Source organism: Eschrichtius robustus, chromosome 1 (assembly GCF_028021215.1).
Source record: "Eschrichtius robustus isolate mEscRob2 chromosome 1, mEscRob2.pri, whole genome shotgun sequence".
NCBI lineage: Eukaryota > Metazoa > Chordata > Mammalia > Artiodactyla > Eschrichtiidae > Eschrichtius > Eschrichtius robustus.
The window spans coordinates 1,111,608-1,132,146 of record NC_090824.1 but is presented as its reverse complement, the minus strand read 5'-3'; the positions used below and the strand labels follow the sequence as shown (position 1 = coordinate 1,132,146).

Here is a 20,539-nt window from a genome sequence, read left to right as displayed (position 1 = left end):
CCGCGGGGCAGGTGCGCACCCCGAACACCCCGAGTGGGGCGCAAAGACGCAGCTCCCCTTTGGCAAACCGCACCCCCGCCCTGGAGGGGACCCCCGCGGTTTCTGGAACGCCGAGGTCCTGGACCTAGCGGGGCCGGGGTTGGGGGGGTGGGGGGAGAGGTGGGTCGCGGCGTCCAGGCCTCGCCTCGGGGAAGGCGAGTGCGATCGCCCCCAAGAGCATTCCCGGGGCTCCCCCGGCCTGGCCGCGTGGAGGGACCCCGGAGTGCGCCCTCGGGCCTTGCGCCCCCCAACCCCTGGCCGGGCCCGCGGCCCCACCCGGCTGCCGGGTGGTTGCAGAGGCGGGACCCGGCGGCCGGAAGGTCACGGCGGCGCGTCACGGCGCCCGAGAGCCCGCCCCCGGCCCCGCCCCCTTGCCCCCCCCCCCACCCCCGGCCGGTTCCTTTTAATGGCGCGGCGCACTGGTGCAGCGGGCTCTCGGGCGGCCCAGCGCAGCGGACGAGCCGAGCCAGCATGTCGGGGACCCGAGCCTCCAACGACCGGCCCCCCGCCACAGGCGGCGTCAAGCGGGGGCGGCTGCAGCACGAGGCGGCGACCACCGGCTCCCGGGTGACCGTGGTGCTGGGCGCGCAGTGGGGGGACGAGGGCAAAGGCAAGGTGGTGGACCTGCTGGCCACGGACGCCGACATCATCAGCCGCTGCCAGGTGCGGGCCGGGCGCCGGGTCCCTCCCCCAGCGAGCCCCCCTCCCCTCCCCTCGGACCCAGACGGACCCTCTCCTCCCTGCCCTCCAGCCCTCCCGGGACACGCCTCTTGGACGCCTCCCCTCCCGGGACACCCTTCCCAGCCGCCACCCCCGCCCACTCACACGCACACGCCACCCACTCACAACCCCCTGCCACTCATGGGAGCACACATTTCCCTCCCCCACTGCCTCCCCCAGGGACCCCGCCTTCCCCACCAGCCCCACCCCCCAGGGCAGTGGGCCAGGGGCAGAGCTATAAATACAAGTCGCTGAGTTGGGGACACCGGATCCTCAGGGGGTGGGGTGTGCCGTGGGTGTGACACTGGGCCCTGCAGTGTGGGGGGCGGGGACCCCAGCTGCCCAGTGGTTTGAGGGCCACGGAGACACCCTCCCTTCCTGGTTCTGTCTGGGCCTGGGACAGGGCTGGCTGACCACAAGGGGTCAGTGCACGCTGAGGAGGCTGGGCGCCCAGAGCCCAGAGTGGGAGCGAGCAAGGCCCCTGTGAGGGGGGTGGCCCTGGAGGGTCAGCCAAGCAGAGGCAGAGGCCAGGGCAGGACAGCGGGCCAGGTCCTGAAGGCAGGCAGAGCAGGCACAAGGGGGAGAGGGAGGAACCTCGGACTTACGGCCAGGGTGACCCAGGGGCTGGCAGTGCCAGCCAGGAGGCCGGACACAAGCTCTGTCCCCTGAGGGCCCAGGGCGGGGCCTCTGCCGGCTGCGGGCTGCTCTCTGCACCCCGTCTGTCCTGACTGCCACCGGGCAGTCCCTTGGGGCCCCGTGCCATGCTTGCTGCTGTGGGCTGACTTACAGCTCGGGGCGCAGAGGGGTCAGCTTTGGGGTGCGTGCATTGGCGCTGCCAGGGTTTGCAGCCACGGGCGGGAGTGCTGCCAAAAATGAGGAAGGGATGCCCTCTGAGCTCCTCCTCCCTGGCTCTGTGGCCTCATTCCTGAGCTGCCGCCAGGTGGCTCGGGGCTCGGCCGCCCCAGGGGAGACCAATATTGCCGGGCTTGGGGAAGACGCTGCCATCTGGACCACTCCTGCCCGACGCAGACAGTGGGTTCCTGGAAAATGCTTTCTGGGGTGGTGACAAGTCTCCCACCCTCTCTCTGCCCTAAGCCACGGCGAGCAAGTCCACTCCTCTCCCCTGGACCCTGCGGCCGGGCGCGTGGTCCATGCCCACTGCCCTCCCTCCCCAGCTCAGGGCATCCCCTCCTGGGGCCTGTCTGCTCCAGCAGTGATGCCCAGGGCCCTCCGTGTGACCTGCCAGCTCTGGTCAGCCTCGCCCACCCGCCTGTGGCCGTCTCCCCTCCTCGAAGTGACCTCGGGGCTTTGCAGGTACCCGTGAGAGCCCTCATCTTGAAGCCACCGGATGTCCTGGCTGTGGAGATGGTTCTGGAATGAGGCCCTCCCTGCTCTACCACCTGGGTCAGCAGGCCAGGCCCTGCCCTCTTCCGTCGCTGGACAGGACCAGCCAAGGGCAGAGCAGGCTGGAACCCCCCACCCACCTGGGGGGCCCCCTAGGCACCCTCTCCCCCACCCATATTCTCCAACTGACATCAGTACATTTCCACCTGCAGGCCTCTGCTCTGCAACATGTGGGAATAATTCCCAGCTGTCCTGGGAGCCCACTGTGGCTTCTCCTCTCCAGCCTCCAAACAAGCTGGTGAGGCGGAGCCTCAGAGAAGTTGAGCAGTTGGAATAAGCAGCACTTATGGGCCCTCACGTGTGCCACACCCACATGGCAACAGCGCTAGGCATCAGGGGCTGGCACGGGGAGGGTCCAGCCCATGCTCCGGGAAGACTGCTTTTACTTAGAGCGTGTAGGCGTGAAGCCCGGAGTCGTAGCCTTCACACCGCACCTTGACCCCAGGAGCTGGTCCGAGCTCGGGAGCGAGGGGCCAGGGCAGCTGGCGGTGGAGTCGCGTGCAGTGGGTGGGCTGGGCTGGGGCCCGTCTGGGTGGCTGCCCTGGTCCCCGGCTCTGGTCTTGCCTCTGCTCACCCTCTGCCACCAGCAGGCCTGTCTTCCGTCTTGGCTCTGGCACACGTGGGAAGCCCTTTGGTGGCCTTTGGCCACCTGGCTCACCTGGACTCACTTTCCGCCTGCCCAGAGGCGGCCTGGGGCCAGAGCCACCCATGCCCCCAGCTGCCATCCTCATTTCTTCCCATCTCAGGGGTTTGGGGCCTGTGGTCAGCAAGCACCCCAAGACCCCCAAGACCTTCCTTACGGTCCAGAGACTCAGGCCTTAGGCCCCTCCTGCTGTTTACTTTGACTCTAGGACCCGTTTCCTGGCAGCCTCCCCTCTCCCTGAATAGAGGGTGTGCAGCCCTGCCCTTCACCACCAGCAGCCCTTCTGCAGCCTGGGTCCCCGGTCTGCCCCAGGGCTGGCTCCCTTCTCTCCTCATTCCCAGCCCAGCCCCTTGGGCTCAGGGATGGCCACGCAGCCTCCCCCTTTCCTCTCTCTGGTTCAGGTCCTGCCACGGCGCTGCTACGGAGACCCCAGAGCCCATCCGTTAGCGGCCTCCCCGCGCTGGCATCTCCTGCTCTCTCTCGGCCGCTCGGGCTCCGCTCACTCCCTGGGAGTCCCCGCACCTCCGCTGGGCTCTGGCTTTCCGTGTCTGCTGAGCGTCCTTCCAGCCTGCTGAGCGTCCTTCCTGCTGTTTGACGTTGCCCCCGCCGGCCCCCCCCCGTCCCCCGCCCCTCCCCCCGCACCCCCCCCCCCCCCGCCTCCGTGGTGTAGATAGGAGCCTAAGAGCCCACACACCTGGCCTGGCCGTCGGGCCTCGGTGCCAGCCGTCCTTCCATTCCCAGAGTTGCCTTCGTCAGGCTTTGGGCCCCCGCCCAGGACCCCGAGGCCTTCACGTGCACTGGGCAGGGTTTCAGATTCCCCTCCTTCCAAGGGCAGTAAGACGGCTGGGCACAAGGGCGCGGGCGGGTTTCCCTGGGGCAGCACCGTCAGTTCCCAGGGAGCTGTGGCGATGGGCACGGTGGTCTCACTCGTTGGGGGCCGCGTCCTGCGGCTTGTTGGTGCTCTGGGTCCACTCTCCCTGGGGGGGTGGGGGGGGCGACTGAGAAATGCCTCACCTGGAGCCCCAGGCCAGTCCAGGAGCCTCCGATGGGGAGGGAGAGTGGGGAAAATACCTGGTGGTGTTCCAGAAGCAGCCCCCCTTCCACGTGTACCCCCTCCGATGACACCGGCCCCCCAGCAGTGGCTCCAGGGGGAGGGTCTCCGCAGGGTCGCCCAATCCCTCGTGGCTGTGGGAACGTCCACGTGGAGCCCGCGCCCTCCTCCCTCCAGGCCTCACCCCAGTGCCTCATGGGACAGAGCAGCTCTGTTTGGGATGAGTGAATGAGTGGGTGAACGAATGAACGGCAGGAGCCTGCCAGCAGAGCAGACACACAGGAGCTGACGGCTGCCTGGGCGCGGGCGCTCCGTGGTTTCACCCCGGCCCTGGTGGGGGTGGGGCAGTGCACAAGGGTCTCGAGCCGGAGAGCCGGCCCCTTGCGCGTGCTGTGCTGTGCGCGCCCCTGGTGAAACCCGCAGCTCCTGCGCTGCCCAGAGGCCTCCGCTCCCGCCCGCGGCCACACGGGGGCGCCCGGGAGCAGCTTCACAGCGTCTGAGACGCCGTCGCCCCGCACTCAGCCTCTCCGCTGTCTTCGTGCACTCTTGCCTGGCCCCCAGAGAGGGTGGGCTGGAAGGACACCTGCAGAGGCAAGCAGGGTCGGTCAGGGCTGGTCAGATTCCCCGGCGGGTCGGCCTTGGCCCCGTTGCTGCGTCCCTGAGCGCGAGAGCCCCCCTCTCTGAGATCCCTGCTGCCGGGGGGGCACCAGGGAGTCTGAGTGACCGGCCAGGCCACAGGGGTGGCTTCAGCATCCCTGGGGACTCAGAGCTGTGCCTGACCCGAAGGTGCATCACGGAGGGGAGAACCGGGAGGCTGGCAGAGCCCTGAGGGTCCCCCTGGGGCACAGGAGAGGGGCGAGGCCAGCTCCAGCTCACTCTTGCGGGGCCCCGGGCATGGAGCTTCCAGAACCTGCCCACCCAGGGACGGGGAGGCAGAGCACCACCTAGGAGCGGAGGCCCTGCAGAGGCAGCCGGGCTGGGCCTGGGGCCTGGACCGGCTCCCCCTCCAAGTGGTTTTCCAAACCAGGCCCCGCGTGGACTGCCGGCCCCCCGCCCAGCTCTCCCCGGGCCTGCAGGGCTGGAGCCTTCGGAGGGCAGGTGGGGTGTCCCTGCCCCGACCTCAGCCCCTGACTCTGTGCGGCCAGGAGCGGGCAGATGGGGGTCTCTCTGGGACGGTCACCTAGACCTCTGCAGAGCTGCTGGGAGGTGCGTGCTGCGGGTCGGCAGACCCTGGGCTCAGCGTCCAGGGCTGGCTCACGCCCCTGGGAGTGGACTGCGGCCTGGTGCCTGGGCCCTGCAGCCGGCGGGGGTCATCTGCCACCCACAGGCCCACAGGGGCCTGCGCCTGTTCCTAGGCGCTGGTGTTTACCCCAAACAAATGTGGCGCGTGCTCAGGCCAGCTGGCGTTGGCACTGGGCACTTGAGAGCAGGGGAGGGAGACGGGCCGTCTGGGCCGCCACCGAGGCAGGCAGGATGCGGCTAGGGGGGGATGTCTGGCATACGGGGAGAGCATCTGCAAGCTGCCATCTGGTCTAGCCTGGGCTCTGCTGCAAACTCCCTTCTGGGGACCTCAGCTTCCCCATCTGTCAAAGGAGGCCATGCACCCCGGGCTGCCCCACCTACGGTGGGAAACCTGCCCCTGGGTGTGAACTCCGCAGAGAACCTCGTGTGAGGGGACTCACGGCACGTGTACCGAGGCAAGGGCAGAGCGAGGACCGGGGTCTCGGGGGGGGGGGCACAGTTGACCCCCAAACCCGGGGCCCGTCAGTCACAGTGACTCAGATGGTCAAGGCTGAGCCCGCCGCCCTACTCCCCGCCCCCCACACCTCGTCAGCATCAGCTCCCTTCCCTCCCACAGCCCCTCTGGGGTCCCTTCCCTGTCTCCCTCCGTGGCGGCCCCCCGGGTTCACCCCCCAGCACGGTCTGCATCCGAGCCCCCCGTGGCCTGACACCGCCTGCCCGCCCTTGCTCGCAGGGCACCCCCTCCTTGGCCCCCAGCCCCCCCGCGTCGTGCCCTTTGTCCTTCTGCTTCCCCCGTCATTTGTTCAGAGCCTGCGCTCAGTTCCCGCAGCCAAACCACCTGGCTCGGGGCACCTGGGGAGGCGGCAGGCTGGCCTTCAGCCGTCGTCGGCCTTCGGGGGGCGGCTGAGCCGTGGGACCTGGCACCGTCGCGCAGCAGGGCCTCGGGGATGCACAGCAGGATCGCAGTGACCCCAGGAGTCAATTAGAGGCAAACCCACCCCAGTCCTCCAACCCCCGTGTCAGGCCAGACAGGCCTCCCTGCGTGCGTTTGACAAGCGGAACGCTAGGGTGTCTGGGGACCCCCGTGGAAGGGGCTTCTAGCCGGGCCGTGGTGGGGCCGTCTGGCACAGATCGTGGCCAAGCCCCAGGGCGAGAGGGGTATTGTGGGTGAGGTTGGGCTCTGGCCCCGTTGCTTAAATTCCCCGGGGGTGCAGTGAGGTCCAGGAGGAAGAGGCCCTGGCCAGGTCTCCTGGCGCCTGCGCCCCCCGCCTGGGCCATTTCGGTGGCGGGGGGGGGGGGGGGGGCCGGGAGACGTGTGAGTTTCATCCATCCCCAGCCTGAGGAGCAGGTGCTCCTGGAGGGAGGAGGCCGCCCTCCTTCAGCCCTGCCTGGACGGGGCAAGGAGAGGCCTCGCATGGGGGGAGCCCCACCCTGCCGGGCCCTGCGGAGGGGGACTGAAGCCCTCACAGCCAGCAGCCACGGCCCCCGCCACAAGGCTGGAGGACGGCGGGGCGTGGAGGGTGGAGGCCCAGCCGTGGAGAGCCTCCACGGATAAGCGATAAGCGTGTGCTTCTGCAGGAGATTCAGCCGGGAAGGTGGAGCTGGGCCGGGCTCCAAGGCTCTGGGGGCAGAGCGGGCCCCACAGGGCAGGCCCACAGCCTCTGGCGCCACCCGGAATGTGCCCCTCCCCAGGCCCTGCTCACTGGCTCTGGCGACCCACGTGCTGGGGCCCGCGCTGTCCGCTAGTGGCCGGAACTGGGACAGGAGGCCGGTGTCCCTCAAGGGCGGGGCCTTCCCATCCTCCCCAGACTCAGCCCCGCCAGCCTCAGAGTGGTTTTTCCCTCTTTATTCTTAGATGGGAGACACAGGCCCCAGGGAGGGTGCCTGCTGAGAGGGTGAGGGGCCCTGGCCCTGCTGGCCCGTGCCAGCACCCAGTCCCCTCACCCGGCCCCAGAAGGGCTGTGCTGCGTGGCCCGCCCTCTGCTTCCCCAGAGCTCGGGCTGTGTGGCAGCAAGGGCCGTGGGGGCCTGAGTTTGCTCCCCGGGATGGTTGGGCCCCCTCATTCCTGCATCAGAGGACGGACCCCCAGAGGGACTCCTGGGCAGGGCGGGCAGGGCAGGCAGGGCTCTGAGTGTGTCCGCACTAGCCAGCCTCCCTGGAGCACCAGCACGTGACGGTCCTGGGTGTGGGCCAGCCCCTCTCTTGGACCCAGTCCCCTGGCCAGGCCCCTTCACCCCGTCCCAGGAGCAGGGCCCTAACCCAGCACCCCAGACGTGCATCAGAGCCGACCACTGGACCAAACTCGCCAAGTCCGAGCACGGACGGCGTCTCACACTCCTTGGGGGACAAGACCACCACCCCGGGCAGCCCAGAGGGGGCTCCTGAGCGCCTGCATTTAGAGCTGCCTGGAGTGAGGCCGGTTGCCGGGCAGGCCTTCCCAGGGTGGGTCCAAGCCCCCGGGCTCCTGGATGCTGAGCCAGTTTGTTTTCTGTTCCCAGGGGGGCAACAATGCTGGCCACACCGTGGTGGTGGACGGCAAGGAGTACGACTTCCACCTGCTGCCCAGCGGCATCATCAACCCCAAGGCCATGTCCTTCATTGGTGAGTGCCCGCCCCGCCCCACCCCTGCCTGGGATCCTGAGTGTGTGAGCAGGAGAGACCTGGGACGTCATCCAGCCCGAGGGCCCGCTGTGAGGCCTGGACGCCGCCGGAGAGCTGGGCTGGACCCCCGCCCCCGCCCCCGCCCCGCCCTGCCCGCGTGAGGAGCAGGTGCTCCCGACCAGGAGGGAATGACCTGCTCAGCCGGGGCCTCGGCCCTGGGCCGGGAGGTTCCAGGTACCAGCCTCAAGGGGCCGGGAGGTTCCAGGTCCCAGCCTCCAGCGGGAGCCCTCGCAGAGGCCTCTGATGCGGGACCTGTCCTCAGAGCCCCTCCCAGAGCCCAGGACCCCACCCGGCCTGGGCCAGAGGGAGGGAGAGTGCAGGAGGCTCCGCTGAGGGCTCAGACTCCCGCAGCGCGTGTGTACAGGCCTGTGTGCCTGTGTGTGAGTGAGCGCACGTGCGAGTGTGCATGTGTATGAGTCTGCGGGCGTAGGTGCATGAGTGTGAGCGTGTGCGTGCGTGCGTGCAGGTATTGTGTGTGTGTGCTCTCGTGCATGTCCTTCAGCGAGCGTGCGAGCGGCTCAGGCCTGGCTCCCTGCTGCGTGGCTGGAGCCGGGTCTGCGCCGGAAGCTGTTCCTGGCCTGCTCGGGCCCCTCTGCGGTCGCCTCCCCTCGGCCCCTTCCCATTGCCTTCTGCTGCCCACCCCACCGTGGGACACGCTCTGGCAGCTTCTGGTGCTTTTCCTTCTGGCTCTTTCCACGACTTGGCAGGCCCACACTCGTGACTTATCTGCCCCGCCCTCTCCCTGGCTGGGAAGCCGGGAAGCAGGGGTGGCGCGGCAGGTGTGTGCCCGGCGGTGGCAGGGGGTCTGCCCCTGCGCGTGAGCCCGGGGACACGGCGGCGGAGGGGCCGCAGGGGCAGTGGGCAGTCCGGCTGAGCAGGAGGAAAGGGTCTCCCAGAGCCTCCTCCGTGGGTGCGGACCGGGCCCCAGCAGTGGGTGAGGACGGGGCAGCGAGGACGCAAGCTCACCCGGGACCCCACGCCCAGGGGCTGGGGCTTTGCTGCAGGAAGCTTGTCAGCGCCAGCCTCGGTTGCTGGGCCCCGGGCCCCTCTGGGAGGGAAACGAGGCCAAGGAGGCACCGCTCGGCCAGGGGGCGCTCTGCCCGGTCTCCGAGGAGCTGGGGGTGGGTGGGGGCCGGTGGTCACCGGGGAGCATGGGCAGGGGCTCAGCTCGGCGGTCAGCGGGCCAGACGGCGACGGCGGCGGGAAGCCCCTTCGCGAGGGCAGAACGAGCTGGCACTCACACAGCTGCCCCCCCAGCCCGGGTCACTCCCCCAGGCCCTGCCACGTGGCCATTTCAGGACTCGTGGCATTTAGGTGACCTTTTGTGCTCGGGGTGGCTTGCACCGTCTCTGAGTCACTCCTGTCTGGACCCACGTCCCGTCTCCCTCGGCCAGTCCTAGTGCTCAGGGGACGGGCTCCTCCCAGGAGGGCAGCGGGGGCCCTGCCCAGCTGGTTTTGGTCTTAGAGGGAGGGGCCAGCGTTGGCTTTAGCCTGGGCCCACGGTGACCTCGTGACCTTGGTGAGCCCCTTCCTCCCCTGGCCTCAACCTCTGCCCTCTGTAGACCCTACTTCGGTTTTACATGGATGGGGAAGCGTGGCTCCCCCAGGGCCCTGCTTGGGTCCCAGGAACGGCTGGAGGCTGGCTGCATTTCTCCGCACCTCCTGCTTTCCCATTTCCATGCCACTTAAATAAAACACAACAGCTTTACTGAGGTATAATTTACGTACCGTGAAGTTCACCCCTGTGAGGGTACGATTGTACATCCATCATGATTCAGTTCTACAACATTTTCTTCCCCCTTGAGGAGTTTCCCCTCCCCCCTCCCACCCCACCCCCGACAACCACTGATCTGCTGTCTCTGTAAATGCTTCATGATGGCTTTTGTTTTGCTTTGACCGTTTTCTTTATTGTGATAAAATGTACATAATATAAATTTACCACCTTAGCCATTTTTAACTGTACAGTTCGGTAGCGTTAAGTACATTCACGTTGTTGTGCGGCCTTCACCACCATCTGTCTGCAGAACTGTGTCATCTCCCTAAACAGAAACTCTGTCCCCATTAAATACTCACTCCCCCTTTCCCCCTCCAGCCCCTGCCCCCAGCATCCTACTTTCTGTCTCCACGAGTTTGACTTCTCTATGGACCTCATACACGGGGATCATACAGAATGTGTCCTTCAGCGTCTGGCTTATTTCACTTTATATAGTGTCCTCGAGGTTCATCCATGTTGCCACCTGTGTCAGAATTTCCTTCCTTTTTAAGGCTGGATAATATCCCATCATGTGGATGAACCACATCCTTCTGTTGATGGACGCCTGGGTTGCTTCCCCATCTTAGCTATTTTGAACAATGCTGCAATGAACATGGGAGCACGAATTTCATGCTGTTTTTGTTTTTATTTATTTATTTTAAAAATAGGCTATTTTATTTTATTTTTTAAATTAACTTATTTATTTATTTTTGGCTGCGTTGGGTCTTCATTGCTGTGCGCGGGCTTCCTGTAGTTGCGGCGAGCGGGGGCTACTCCTCACTGCGGAGCGAGGGCTCTAGGCACGCAGGCTTCAGCAGTTGTGGCGCACGGGCTCTAGAGCGCAGGCTCAGTAGTTGTGGTGCGTGGGCTCAGTAGTTGTGACTTGCGGGCTCTAGAGCACAGGCTCAGTAGTTGTGGCTCGTGGGCTCTAGAGCACAGGCTCAGTAGCTGTGGTGCACGGGCTTAGTTGCTCCGCGGCATGTGGGATCTTCCCGGACCAGGGCTCGGACTCGAGTCCCCTGCATTGGCAGGCAGATTCTCTTAACCATTAGGCCACCAGGGAAGTCCCTGTTTTTGTTTTTAGACTTTTTTTTTTTAATGTGGACCACTTTTAAAGTCTTTATTGAATTTGTTAACAGTATTGCTTCTGTTTTATGTTTTGGTTTTTCGGTCATGAAGCATGTGGGATCTTAGCTCCCCGACCAGGGATTGAACCCGCACCCCCTGCTTTGGAAGGTGAAGTCTTAACCGCTGGACAGCCGGGGAAGTCCCTGTGCTGTTTTAAACGTAAGTCCCCCGCGTCCGTGATCCGATTCAGTCTTGTGTCTGTGTGTTGCAGGCAACGGAGTGGTTGTCCACTTACCAGGCTTGTTCGAAGAAGCAGAAAAGAATGAGAAGAAAGGTAGGTCCGTGTCCCCGCAGACCCGCCCCGCCCAGGACACGTGCATGTTCCCAGCGGCCAAGTTGCCAGGTGGCTCGCCATGTGGTTTCTCCTGAGGGCGGCGGCAGGTGGGCAGGTGGGGCGGCCTCCACGGCTGGCGCCCTGCCTGGGCCTGCAGGCTCTGCGTGTGCAGGAAGCCGGGAGCGGGCAGTCCAGAGGCCCCAAACTCTGGCTTCAGGCCACAGCCTCAGTGTCGCAGGGGAGCCTTCATGCCACTGGGGACAGGTGGCACTGTCCAGGAAGGAGCCCTGGAACCTGGAAGGTGACCCTGATGTCCGGCTGAGGCTGGGGACCGTTGGGCCGACCATGCGAGCAGGGAAGAATGTGGTCCCTGGGGGCTGTTCAGGGGCAGGAGGCTGGCAGGCAGTGACCGAGGCCACCAGCCAGGCATCTGGGCAGGTGGGACCCCAGTGGTTGTTCAGAGGCAAGCTGATGACACAGCAGCCCTGCAATGCCGTGGAGGAAGCGTAGCCTGGGCCTCAGGGCTCAGTGCAGGCGTGGAAAGAGCGAGTGGGACCCTGGCCCTGGGACGCGGGCACCAGCAGGTGCCGGGACGGAGACCCCACAGGGAGACAGGCTCGCCCGTGGGGACGTGGGTGGACGTCCCCGGGGGAGGGCCCAGGACCCCGCCCAGAGAGGCCACCATGGGGAGGGCCCGCCACTAACCGGAGGTGACTTTGTGGCCCGTGGCCGACCACGTGCCGTGTCCGCAGGCCTGAAGGACTGGGAGAAGAGGCTCATTATCTCTGACCGGGCCCACCTCGGTGAGTCTCAGGCCCTCCCTGCCCACCTGTGAGTGACGCCCCCATCCCCACCATGGCCTGGGGCTCCCCCAGGCCTTCTCCAAGGGCTTCCGGGGGTACCAGGTCGGGATCACTGCCCCCACTGGCAGATGGGGAGATTGAGGCCCGGGGGACCCCAGTGCGTCCCCGGAGGCCCTGTAACCGTCTGTCTCTCCCGCTCGTGGTGCCCCCGCCGGCCCGGCCGGCAGTGTTCGATTTTCACCAGGCGGTGGATGGGCTCCAGGAGGTGCAGAGGCAGGCCCAGGAGGGCAAGAAGTGAGTAGTGCGTGCGCTCCGCACGTGGCCCTCGAGTCCACGGATGGAGAGCTGGGGGCGTGTGGGGTGGGGAACGTGCGTCCACCCGAAGCCCCCGAGGACGGTGCCCGTCGGTTCACCCCAGGCCTCCCTGGCCCTGAAGCCCAAGCAAGCCGCCTCACCCCGGGGCCGCGCCGTCCTCCCCGGCTGCCACCCCGCGGAGTGCCCGTGCTGTCTGTCACCTGCTGCGCCCCCCGCCCCTGCTGGGATCGCAAGCCAGCCTTGGCCACAGCTCCGTCACGGCACCCCGTCCTGCCCACCAGCTCTCGGTGGCCGTTCACTGGTTCTCCAGAGATGTTTATTAGAAGGTGCCGGGGACGGTTCTCAAAGCCAGGGCCGGGATGCAGCAGACCAGAGTACTGCCTCTCACACAAACGTGCACACGTGCGTGCACTGCCCACATTCACTCTGCACACGCTTGTCCACAGGTGCACACGTACGTACACACGCATGTACCGCACACATCCACACACACGCGCGCCAGTGCACGCATGTCTGCACACAAATGTGCGTGCACCACATGCCCTCACGCGACACACGCTCATACACAGACACACGTATGTGCGCACGTGTACGCGCCGCACACATTCACACGCTGCACGTGTTCATACACAGGTGCGCACACGCTCCCATAGGAGCACGTGCATGCGCACACACGGGGCTTGGCCACACGCAGGTGGCAATGCTGAGCCTGGCTGGGCTGTGGCGGGCACAGCGTACAGGCCGGGCACAGCTGGGCTCCACGCCCAGAGCAGCAGCCTCCGTGCCAGGCGAGAGGGAAGCCAGGGCAGAAGGCAGACGGGCCGGGGAGGGCACCACTGGGCACTGGGCCTCAGAGGGGGGGCAGGGGAGGGTCAGGGCTGGGACTCAGTCAGCCCCAGGTCCCTGGACGCTGGCCACGTGAGGTTTCCCGTGGTTCTCATGGCCGTCCCAGACTCCCGGGTGCTGCTGCTGGGAGGGACCCTCAGATGTCGCCCAGCTCGACCTTGATTTATGGGGCTGGAAACTGAGGCCGGAGGGGCTGGCCGGGGAACCCGCGTTCCCAGGCTCCGCCCCCAGGCCCCGGGCAGGCTGGCCTGGGCGACCCGAGCTCACAGCCTGTGGCCTGTCTTTTAGCATCGGCACCACCAGGAAGGGGATTGGACCGGCCTACTCGTCCAAAGCGGCCCGCACGGGCCTCCGCATCTGTGACCTCCTGTCGGACTTCGACGAGTTCTCCACCCGGTACCTGACCTGTCCGTGACCCCAGGGGAGCCTGGCCAGGGAGGTGGGCGCGGGGCTCCAGGGGGGGGGCCGGGGGTCTCAGTCATTGTCGCTTCTGCAGATTCAAGAACCTGGCCCATCAGCACCAGTCCATGTTCCCCACTTTGGAAATAGATGTTGAAGGTCAACTCAAAAAGCTCAAGGTAGTGCTGGGTGCCTCGGAATCAGGGCAGACCCCACCGAGGGTCCGCGTCCCACCCGACTGCCCGTGCACATTCGTGCAGTGCACCTGTCGCGGGGCATTATCACAGGGTGCCTGGGCTTGGGGACTGCGGGCCTCCCAGGGGAACCCCCTGGCCAGCCGTGCTCACGGTGGTCTTCTCAGGAGGCCGGGGGCTCACCTGCTGGCCTGGCCCCTTGCCTCCTCTCTGAGGAAATTGCCCCAGACGTGCTGGGGGACGGAGGCCAACGCTGTCTGTCTGGGGCAGGAGCAGGCGGGAGACAGGACGATGTCAGCGCAGAGCCCTTCTGGAAGTTTCCAGGGCTGGGACCCCAGCTCCTCCAGCCTTGTCTGGGGCTGTAAATGTGACAGGGCGGGACGAGCGGGGGTATTTGCAGATCGAGCCCCTCGCTGGGCGGGAATTTGCTGGAAAAGAGAGGCTGTGGGGAGGAGGCCAGAGCTGGGTGGACACCCTAGTTCCTGCATCCCCCCCTTCCCCCAGGGCTTCATTGAGCGGATCCGACCCATGGTCCGAGACGGCGTTTACTTCATGTACGAGGCGCTCCACGGCGCCCCCAAGAAAATCCTCGTGGAAGGCGCCAACGCAGCCCTCCTCGACATTGACTTCGGTACGCCCCGGCCGCGTCCCCACAAACCCCGCCTTTCAGAGACAGGCGTGGTGCGGCCTCCCTCCATGGCCACGCTGCCGGCCGTGCCCAGGAAACGTACCGCCCTCGTTTCCCTAACTTCAGCCGAGAGGGGAGAAGTGAGAAGCTGGGCTGGAGGTGCGGGAGGGAGGGCGAGAGAGACCGGTGGGGCCCCAGCTGCCCCACGTGGGCCTCCGTCCACCCTATCCCCGACCCAGGGACACACCAGCACCGAGGCCGCAAGGCGCAGGCAGGGGAGGCACGCACAGTCCAAACCCGAGCGACCCTCCCCCTCCCCTCCCCCACAGCTCACACCCACTGCGCCCTGTGCCGGCCACGCCCCCGGGAGGGTCCCCCTGGAGACCCTGCCGACGGGGACCCCTGGGCCCAGGCGATCTGCGGGCTGGTGGCCTAACTGGCTGTCTCGCAGGGACCTACCCCTTTGTGACGTCATCCAACTGCACGGTGGGCGGCGTGTGCACCGGCCTGGGCATCCCCCCCCAGAACATAGGCGAGGTCTACGGCGTGGTGAAGGCCTACACCACACGCGTGGGCATCGGCGCCTTCCCCACCGAGCAGATCAACGTGAGTCCCCAGCCCCGCGGGACCGCGTGGGCACCTGGGGGAGGGGCCTGGGGAGGCTAGCGAGACGCAGGAGGCTGCCACTCCAGCCCCGTCCCGCGCCGTGGCCATGGCCGTGGCCGTGGCCGTGGCCGTGCACAGTGGAGCCCCTCGGCTCGGGAAGGGCACCGAGAGCTGTCTCTCTGCTCCATCCTCGGGGGCACAGGCCACCTTCGTCCTTGGGGGCCTGAGCCCGCTTGGGTTTTGGTCTCAGCCAAGCTAGAGCAGGGCCAGAAGCACCGCCCCCGCCCCGCCCAGCAGACTGCTCTCCAGCCTCGTGGGTGTTTCTGGAAGCTCAGGACACCGCCGGCCTTCCTCTCACCTGGCCTGTGCCCTCATGGCCGGCGAGCACCCGAGACTCTTGTCCTGGGCAGATGTCTGAGAGCCAGAGTGGGAAGGGGCTTGAATGAGGCGCAAGGATAGGGATAGGGACCCCTGAGAAATAAACACACACACCTGCCCGAGGCTCAGCTGCAGGGCCAGGTCAATCCACCCTCACCTGCCCACGAGGCCCAGAAGGAGGCGCTGGTCGGCGCGGCCCAACCTGTGGGGGCCTCAGCTGGGGCAGGTGTGCCAGGGACCAGGGAAGCAGGCGTGAGGAGGGGGTGATCGTCAGGGGCTGCAGGAGGGTCGGAGGGGAGGGCAGAGGAGATCGTGAGTGCCAGGCAGCCGGGCACAGGCTCCCTTTCCCATGGCACTGGGGCCCTCTCTGTCCCCATGCAGGAAATCGGGGACCTGCTGCAGAGCCGCGGCCATGAGTGGGGTGTGACCACGGGCAGGAAGAGACGCTGTGGCTGGCTGGACCTGATGATCCTCAGATATGCCCACATGGTCAACGGATTCACTGCGTAAGTGGCACTCCTGGCACGTCTGCTGCTGAGCCCACCCGGGTGCCCGTCCACCCCGGGGTCCGTCCCTGAGTCCCCAGACACCATGGGAGCAGGGAAGCTGGGCATCGGGGCTCAGGGCCACCGTCTCCCCACGCAGGGTGATGTCACCCAAGGGAGACCCTTCTCCACGGCGAGGCCACAGTGGGGTGACGTGGAGGCCCATGCAGGGCACCTTGGAGCTGGCCCTGTGGCCAGCCCTGCATCTGCTCCTGAGCACAGACAAGGGCTGGGGCTCCTCCCACGAGCTGTGCCAGCAGCAAACGCCATCACTTCAGTTCCCCCAAACCCCCAGAGTGACACTGGGCTCCTAAGAAGGGGGCAGAACAAACCCCCAGCAGGAGAGGCCACGCTTGAAGCTCGCGAGACCCCGCAGAGAGGCAGCAGTGGGGACGCAGCCTGCGCCGGTCCTGGAGAGCGGCCGGCCGGGTTTACAGCCCCTCGGGGGCCTCCGCAGGTCCCCCCGCTCTGGAGCCCCGGTCTGCGAGGCTGTGGACAGGATGATGACCCCGAGGGTGCCGGGAGCAGGAGCCCCCCTCCTCTGGAAGCGGCATCCCCCTTGGGGGCAGGGCGGGCCCCCCACAGGGCCCCCGAGACCGACCAGGCAGCCGGGCTGCTCTTGGTGACGGTTGTGGTTCCGGCGGCTCAGACCTTGCCCTGGGAAATGAGGGGCTTCCTGCGAACGGAGGACTTGCTGCTCCCTCCCCGGAAAGATGGGCCAGGGTGCGAGGTGCACGCTTGTCACAGCGCACGGCCCACGAGTTAACCACAGCCACGCTCGGTGTGTGTGGGCCGTCCGTCCGCGGGAGGCACAGGGACGAAGTGGCCGAGGACACGGTGTCCAAGGTCCCCGGCCCGCCCAGCCCAGGTCAGGGCAGTGGCGCCGCGCACGGTGGCCCACGTGGGCTCGGGAAGCCCAGGGACACCCACCCAGAGGCCCTTGAAGCCTGGCCATGCAGAGATGAGGAAAGGAAGGGGAGAAACTTGCATGAAGCCCGGGCTCCCTGGCCCCGGGCGGACGGTGCGGGAGACCCTCAGGGGTGGACGACGTCGTGGGCACCGGTGGTCTCGGCCCAGGCTCGGGGTCTCCCGGGTCAGAGGGGCGTGGACGGGCACAAGGCTCACATGCCCAGACCCTCAACGTGGCCGTGAGAAGGGCAGAAAGGACAAGGCCGCCAGATCGGGGTCCCCATGGGGTGCTCAGGGCCAGGCGGGCCAGGCGGCTGGAGCTGGGTTCCAGCCTGGCCATAGGCAGCCTTTTCCATGCTCCTCTCGATTCCTGGCAAGTAGAGGAGAAGCAAGGGGTGGAGCCCAGACAGGAGAAATGACAGCGTAGCTGACGGCTACTCGGCTTCTCGCTGTGGTTTTGGACAGGCTGGCCTTAACGAAGCTGGACATCCTGGACGCCCTGGACGAGATTAAAGTCGGCGTCGCGTACAAGCTCAGCGGGAAGCGGATCCCCTACTTCCCAGGTGCGAGCACGGCGGCTTTCCTGTCCTTGGCCTGTCTCGCAGGACCTGGGAACAGACGTGACCCGTGGTTTCTGGGGCGAGGGGACAGGGTGTATGTGTTGAACACGCGGGGTGAGCGCACGTCTGGAAGACTCATCCCGATTCTGTCTGTGGCAGGTTCTCACCCCGATGGGAGGCCTGGCCGGGCCTCAGGGCAGTTGCCAGGCATCCATGGTCTGGGAAGGGCTCAGAGGGACTCAGAGGGACCGGCCTGACTCCGGGACCCTGGGGGACCCTCAGGCGCCTGGGGTCAAGGCCCACCTCCCGGGAGCTGGGGACTCACCTGAAATAGCCGACGTCAGGTCTGGACGCTCAAAGCTCTGGGCAAATAGGAAGACGACTTTGACCTAAGAAAAGATACATTTTTGGTTAGACTCTTTAAGGTCCTAACTGGAGTTTCTGTGACCAAGGAAGCATCCTTTCTTTTAAAAAGCATAAAGGCAGTGCTGTTTTCCTGGTGTCACAGTTACTTGTGCGTCTGCACTGGGGGTCACGTGACCCCACCCTCACCGGTGGCCATGGGTGAGCTGCCCTCCACTGCCCCACCCCCAGCACGTGTGTACACCCGCCAGCACCGGCGGCTGTGGGAGCCCCCTGCGTCCTCTCGGCCAGTGTGCCCCAGGCCTACTGACCCTGAGCTTCGAGAGGGCGCAGCAGGATTGTGGTGTGACCCCAGGGGAGCATTCGAACTTGGAGCGCATCCAGGGCCCTTGCAGTGGACGGCTCCTTGCAGCATCTTCTGACGATAAGGGGTGGTTGGTGTCTGCTGTAGCCCCGGAGTCCCCGCCAGGTGGGGTCCCTGCCCTGAGGAGGGGGATATAGATCCTTTAGGACCTCTTGACACTTCAGGACCCTCGATCCCCTGAGAATTTCCAAGCAGGGGCCTCGGAGTTCCTCTGATGATCGCTGGGGACGTTGCAGCAGAGCGCGTAGTGATTCCGTGTCCAGGGTGGCGTGTCGCCTGGGCTGGAAGGGGTACAGCCAGTGTCCGAGAACCACTCCCACCCCCTGAGTAAACCAAGCAGGGCGGCTTGCCTTCCCCGCCTCTGAGCCCCGGGGCAAGCGGACCCCAGGCTGGGGGTCCCGGGCCCGTGGCCGAGCAACTGTCCGCAGCACGTGGTTCACCCCCGCCCTGCGTGTCCCCAGCCAACCAGGAGATTCTGCAGAAGGTGGAGGTGGAGTATGAGACGCTGCCTGGGTGGAAGGCGGACACTACGGGCGCCAGGAAGTGGGAGGACCTGCCCCCGCATGCCCAGAGCTATATCCGGTTTGTGGAGAACCACGTTGGAGTGGCAGGTGGGTGCCCTGAGCCCTGGCTGCCCCCTCTCCCCGCCGCGCCCTGGGCTGAACCTCCCCTTTCCCTTTCAGTGAAATGGGTTGGTGTTGGCAAATCCAGAGATTCGATGATCCAGCTGTTTTAGACAAAGACAGAGCTGATCCCGGCGGGCCACGTCCACGCCAGCAGCCACAGTAGTGTTCTTTCCCCAGCCAGCAAAAACAACGCCGTAAACAAAGAGATTTGAAAACTATTTTCTGTACTTTTATATTTCGCTTTAAGCCTTCAGCTCCACCCACTGATTTCTACAACAACTTGAAACATCTGAAAACCAGTGTTGGGTACATTTTTTAAAATCCCGCTATTTCAAATGAGCCGAAGCGCTCAAAACAGAGACCTTTTATGGCACGTGAATTGTCACATGGTTGTATGCCCGGTTGGAGCCATTTAGTAATAAACAAATCCGACAGCCGCTGAACGGTAGTGAGCAGTGCATGTTTTGTTCTGACTTGGTCGTCGTCGTTTTGACTTTTAAACTCTGGAAGGCGCCACTTTGCCGCATCAGCAGTCTGGGTGACACACATTTTCTTTTGTTTTTTAATAAATTTATTTATTTATTTATTTATTTATTTATTTTTGGCCGTGTTGGGTCTTCGTTGCTGTGCGCGGGATTCCTCTAGTTGCGGCGAGCGGGGGCTACTCTTCGTTGCGGTGCGCGGGCTTCTCATTGCGGTGGCTTCTTTTGTTGCGGAGCATGGGCTCCAGGCACGCGGGCTCAGTAGTTGTGGCACGCGGGCTCAGTAGTTGTGGCTCACGGGCTTAGTTGCTCCGCGGCATGTGGGATCTTCCCGGACCAGGGCTCGAACCCATGTCCCCTGCATTGGCAGGCGGATTCTTAACCACTGCGCCACCAGGGAAGCCCTGACACACATTTTTGTGTCACGAAGCCAAGGCATGAGTTTGCTCAGACCACAAAATGCAACCAGCCCAGGGAAGAGAGACCACGGGCATTAAACAGGTTTTCCAGAACTAAACACTTCAACAGATTCACCCTAGCGCCCCGAGCCCTTCCCCGCAACCATCAGTCCCCTCCATTTCAGTGGAACAGCCACTGGCCCCATCCCTCTTGAGTCCCCTGGGCTAGGAAGCCACTTCTCAACTGGCTGAAGCTTCAAAGAGCCTACTGTAGTCTGTGCTCAACCGGAGGCCGAGTGGTAGCTTCCCTAACCCTTCACATTTTGGGGTAAGTTTAGAAAAATAACAGGTCTTTTGGTATCATTTCAGAGAGGAAAGGGATTATACATATGGAGAGACCTAGAGTCTGCCGGGCTTAAATCCTAGCTTTTTTTTTTTTTTTTTAACTATTTATTTATTTATTTTTGGCTGCGTTGGGTCTTCATTGCTACACGCAGGCTTTCTCTAGTTGCGGCGAGCGGGGGCTCCTCCTTGTTGCGGTGCACGGGCTTCTCATTGTGGTGGCTTCTCTTGTTGTGGGGCGCTGGCTCTAGGCGCGTGGGCTTCAGTAGTTGTGGCTCGCGGGCTTAGTTGCTCCGCGGCATGTGGGATCTTCCCGGACCAGGGCTCGAACCTGTGTCTCCTGGGTTGGCAGGTGGATTCTTAAGCACCGCGCTACCACGGAAGCCCTAAATCCTAACTTTTTAGAGCTGAGGATGCCAGCTGGGTTCACTGACATTGGGCCGCTGCCAACTCGGCTTGCTTCCCATGGACCCTGCCGGCCCCGGGCGGTTCCACAGGGTCCGGTGTCACCGGCTTGCACCACAGAGTCCCAAACTCATGTGACAGCATGTTGGGTGAAAGGGCCACAGATTGGGTGTATGGCTTCACACCTGCTAGCGAACTTTTCCAAACAGTGCCGAGAACGGCCTTCAGCAATTTGAAAGATGTCAGGGGCATGCGTGTGGACCACCTTCCTCAGGCAGCAGGGCTACAGGTGAGAAGCACCAGCGGAAACTGATCTTGGAGTTTCCCAAGAATTATTTCCCTTCCACGACAGAGCAAGAGGGACGAAAGGAGAGGCCAAAGGCAGGGTGAGTTCTTAAGGAAAGAGGAGGTGGACCCCAGCTCTCCTCCCTGCCCCCGGGGATACTGTGCTTCTCCTGACC

At 64.9% G+C, this 20,539-nt stretch overlaps 1 protein-coding gene across 4 annotated transcripts; it reads left to right on the top strand.

Moving 5' to 3' along the window:
* Positions 1-436: 436 nt before the first annotated feature.
* Positions 437-18,894, top strand: ADSS1 (adenylosuccinate synthase 1). 4 transcript variants are annotated; one of them, XM_068539608.1, is made up of 13 exons: positions 437-702; positions 7,598-7,700; positions 10,853-10,915; positions 11,668-11,718; positions 11,946-12,012; positions 13,168-13,275; positions 13,376-13,457; positions 13,977-14,103; positions 14,552-14,706; positions 15,466-15,590; positions 17,004-17,101; positions 18,287-18,407; positions 18,509-18,894. In XM_068539608.1, the coding sequence occupies exons 1-13, from the start codon at positions 511-513 to the stop codon at positions 18,612-18,614; spliced, it is 1,398 nt and encodes a 465-aa protein (XP_068395709.1). In that variant the 5' UTR covers positions 437-510; the 3' UTR covers positions 18,615-18,894. The 4 variants fall into 4 exon arrangements, with proteins under 4 accessions (XP_068395709.1, XP_068395719.1, XP_068395738.1 ...); XM_068539618.1 differs by having other exon boundaries at positions 18,287-18,436; XM_068539637.1 differs by lacking the exon at positions 437-702 and adding an exon at positions 6,901-6,994.
* The last annotated feature ends 1,645 nt before the right edge of the window (positions 18,895-20,539 follow it).

Bases quoted from the DNA above. Each gene is read 5' to 3' on its own strand.
- ADSS1 (XM_068539608.1), top strand. From the start codon at position 511: ATGTCGGGGACCCGAGCCTCCAACGACCGGCCCCCCGCCACAGGCGGC. The intron at 14,104-14,551 runs GTACGCCCCGGC...GCTGTCTCGCAG, and splicing joins CCTCCTCGACATTGACTTCG to GGACCTACCCCTTTGTGACG. The intron at 15,591-17,003 runs GTAAGTGGCACT...GGTTTTGGACAG, and splicing joins ATGGTCAACGGATTCACTGC to GCTGGCCTTAACGAAGCTGG.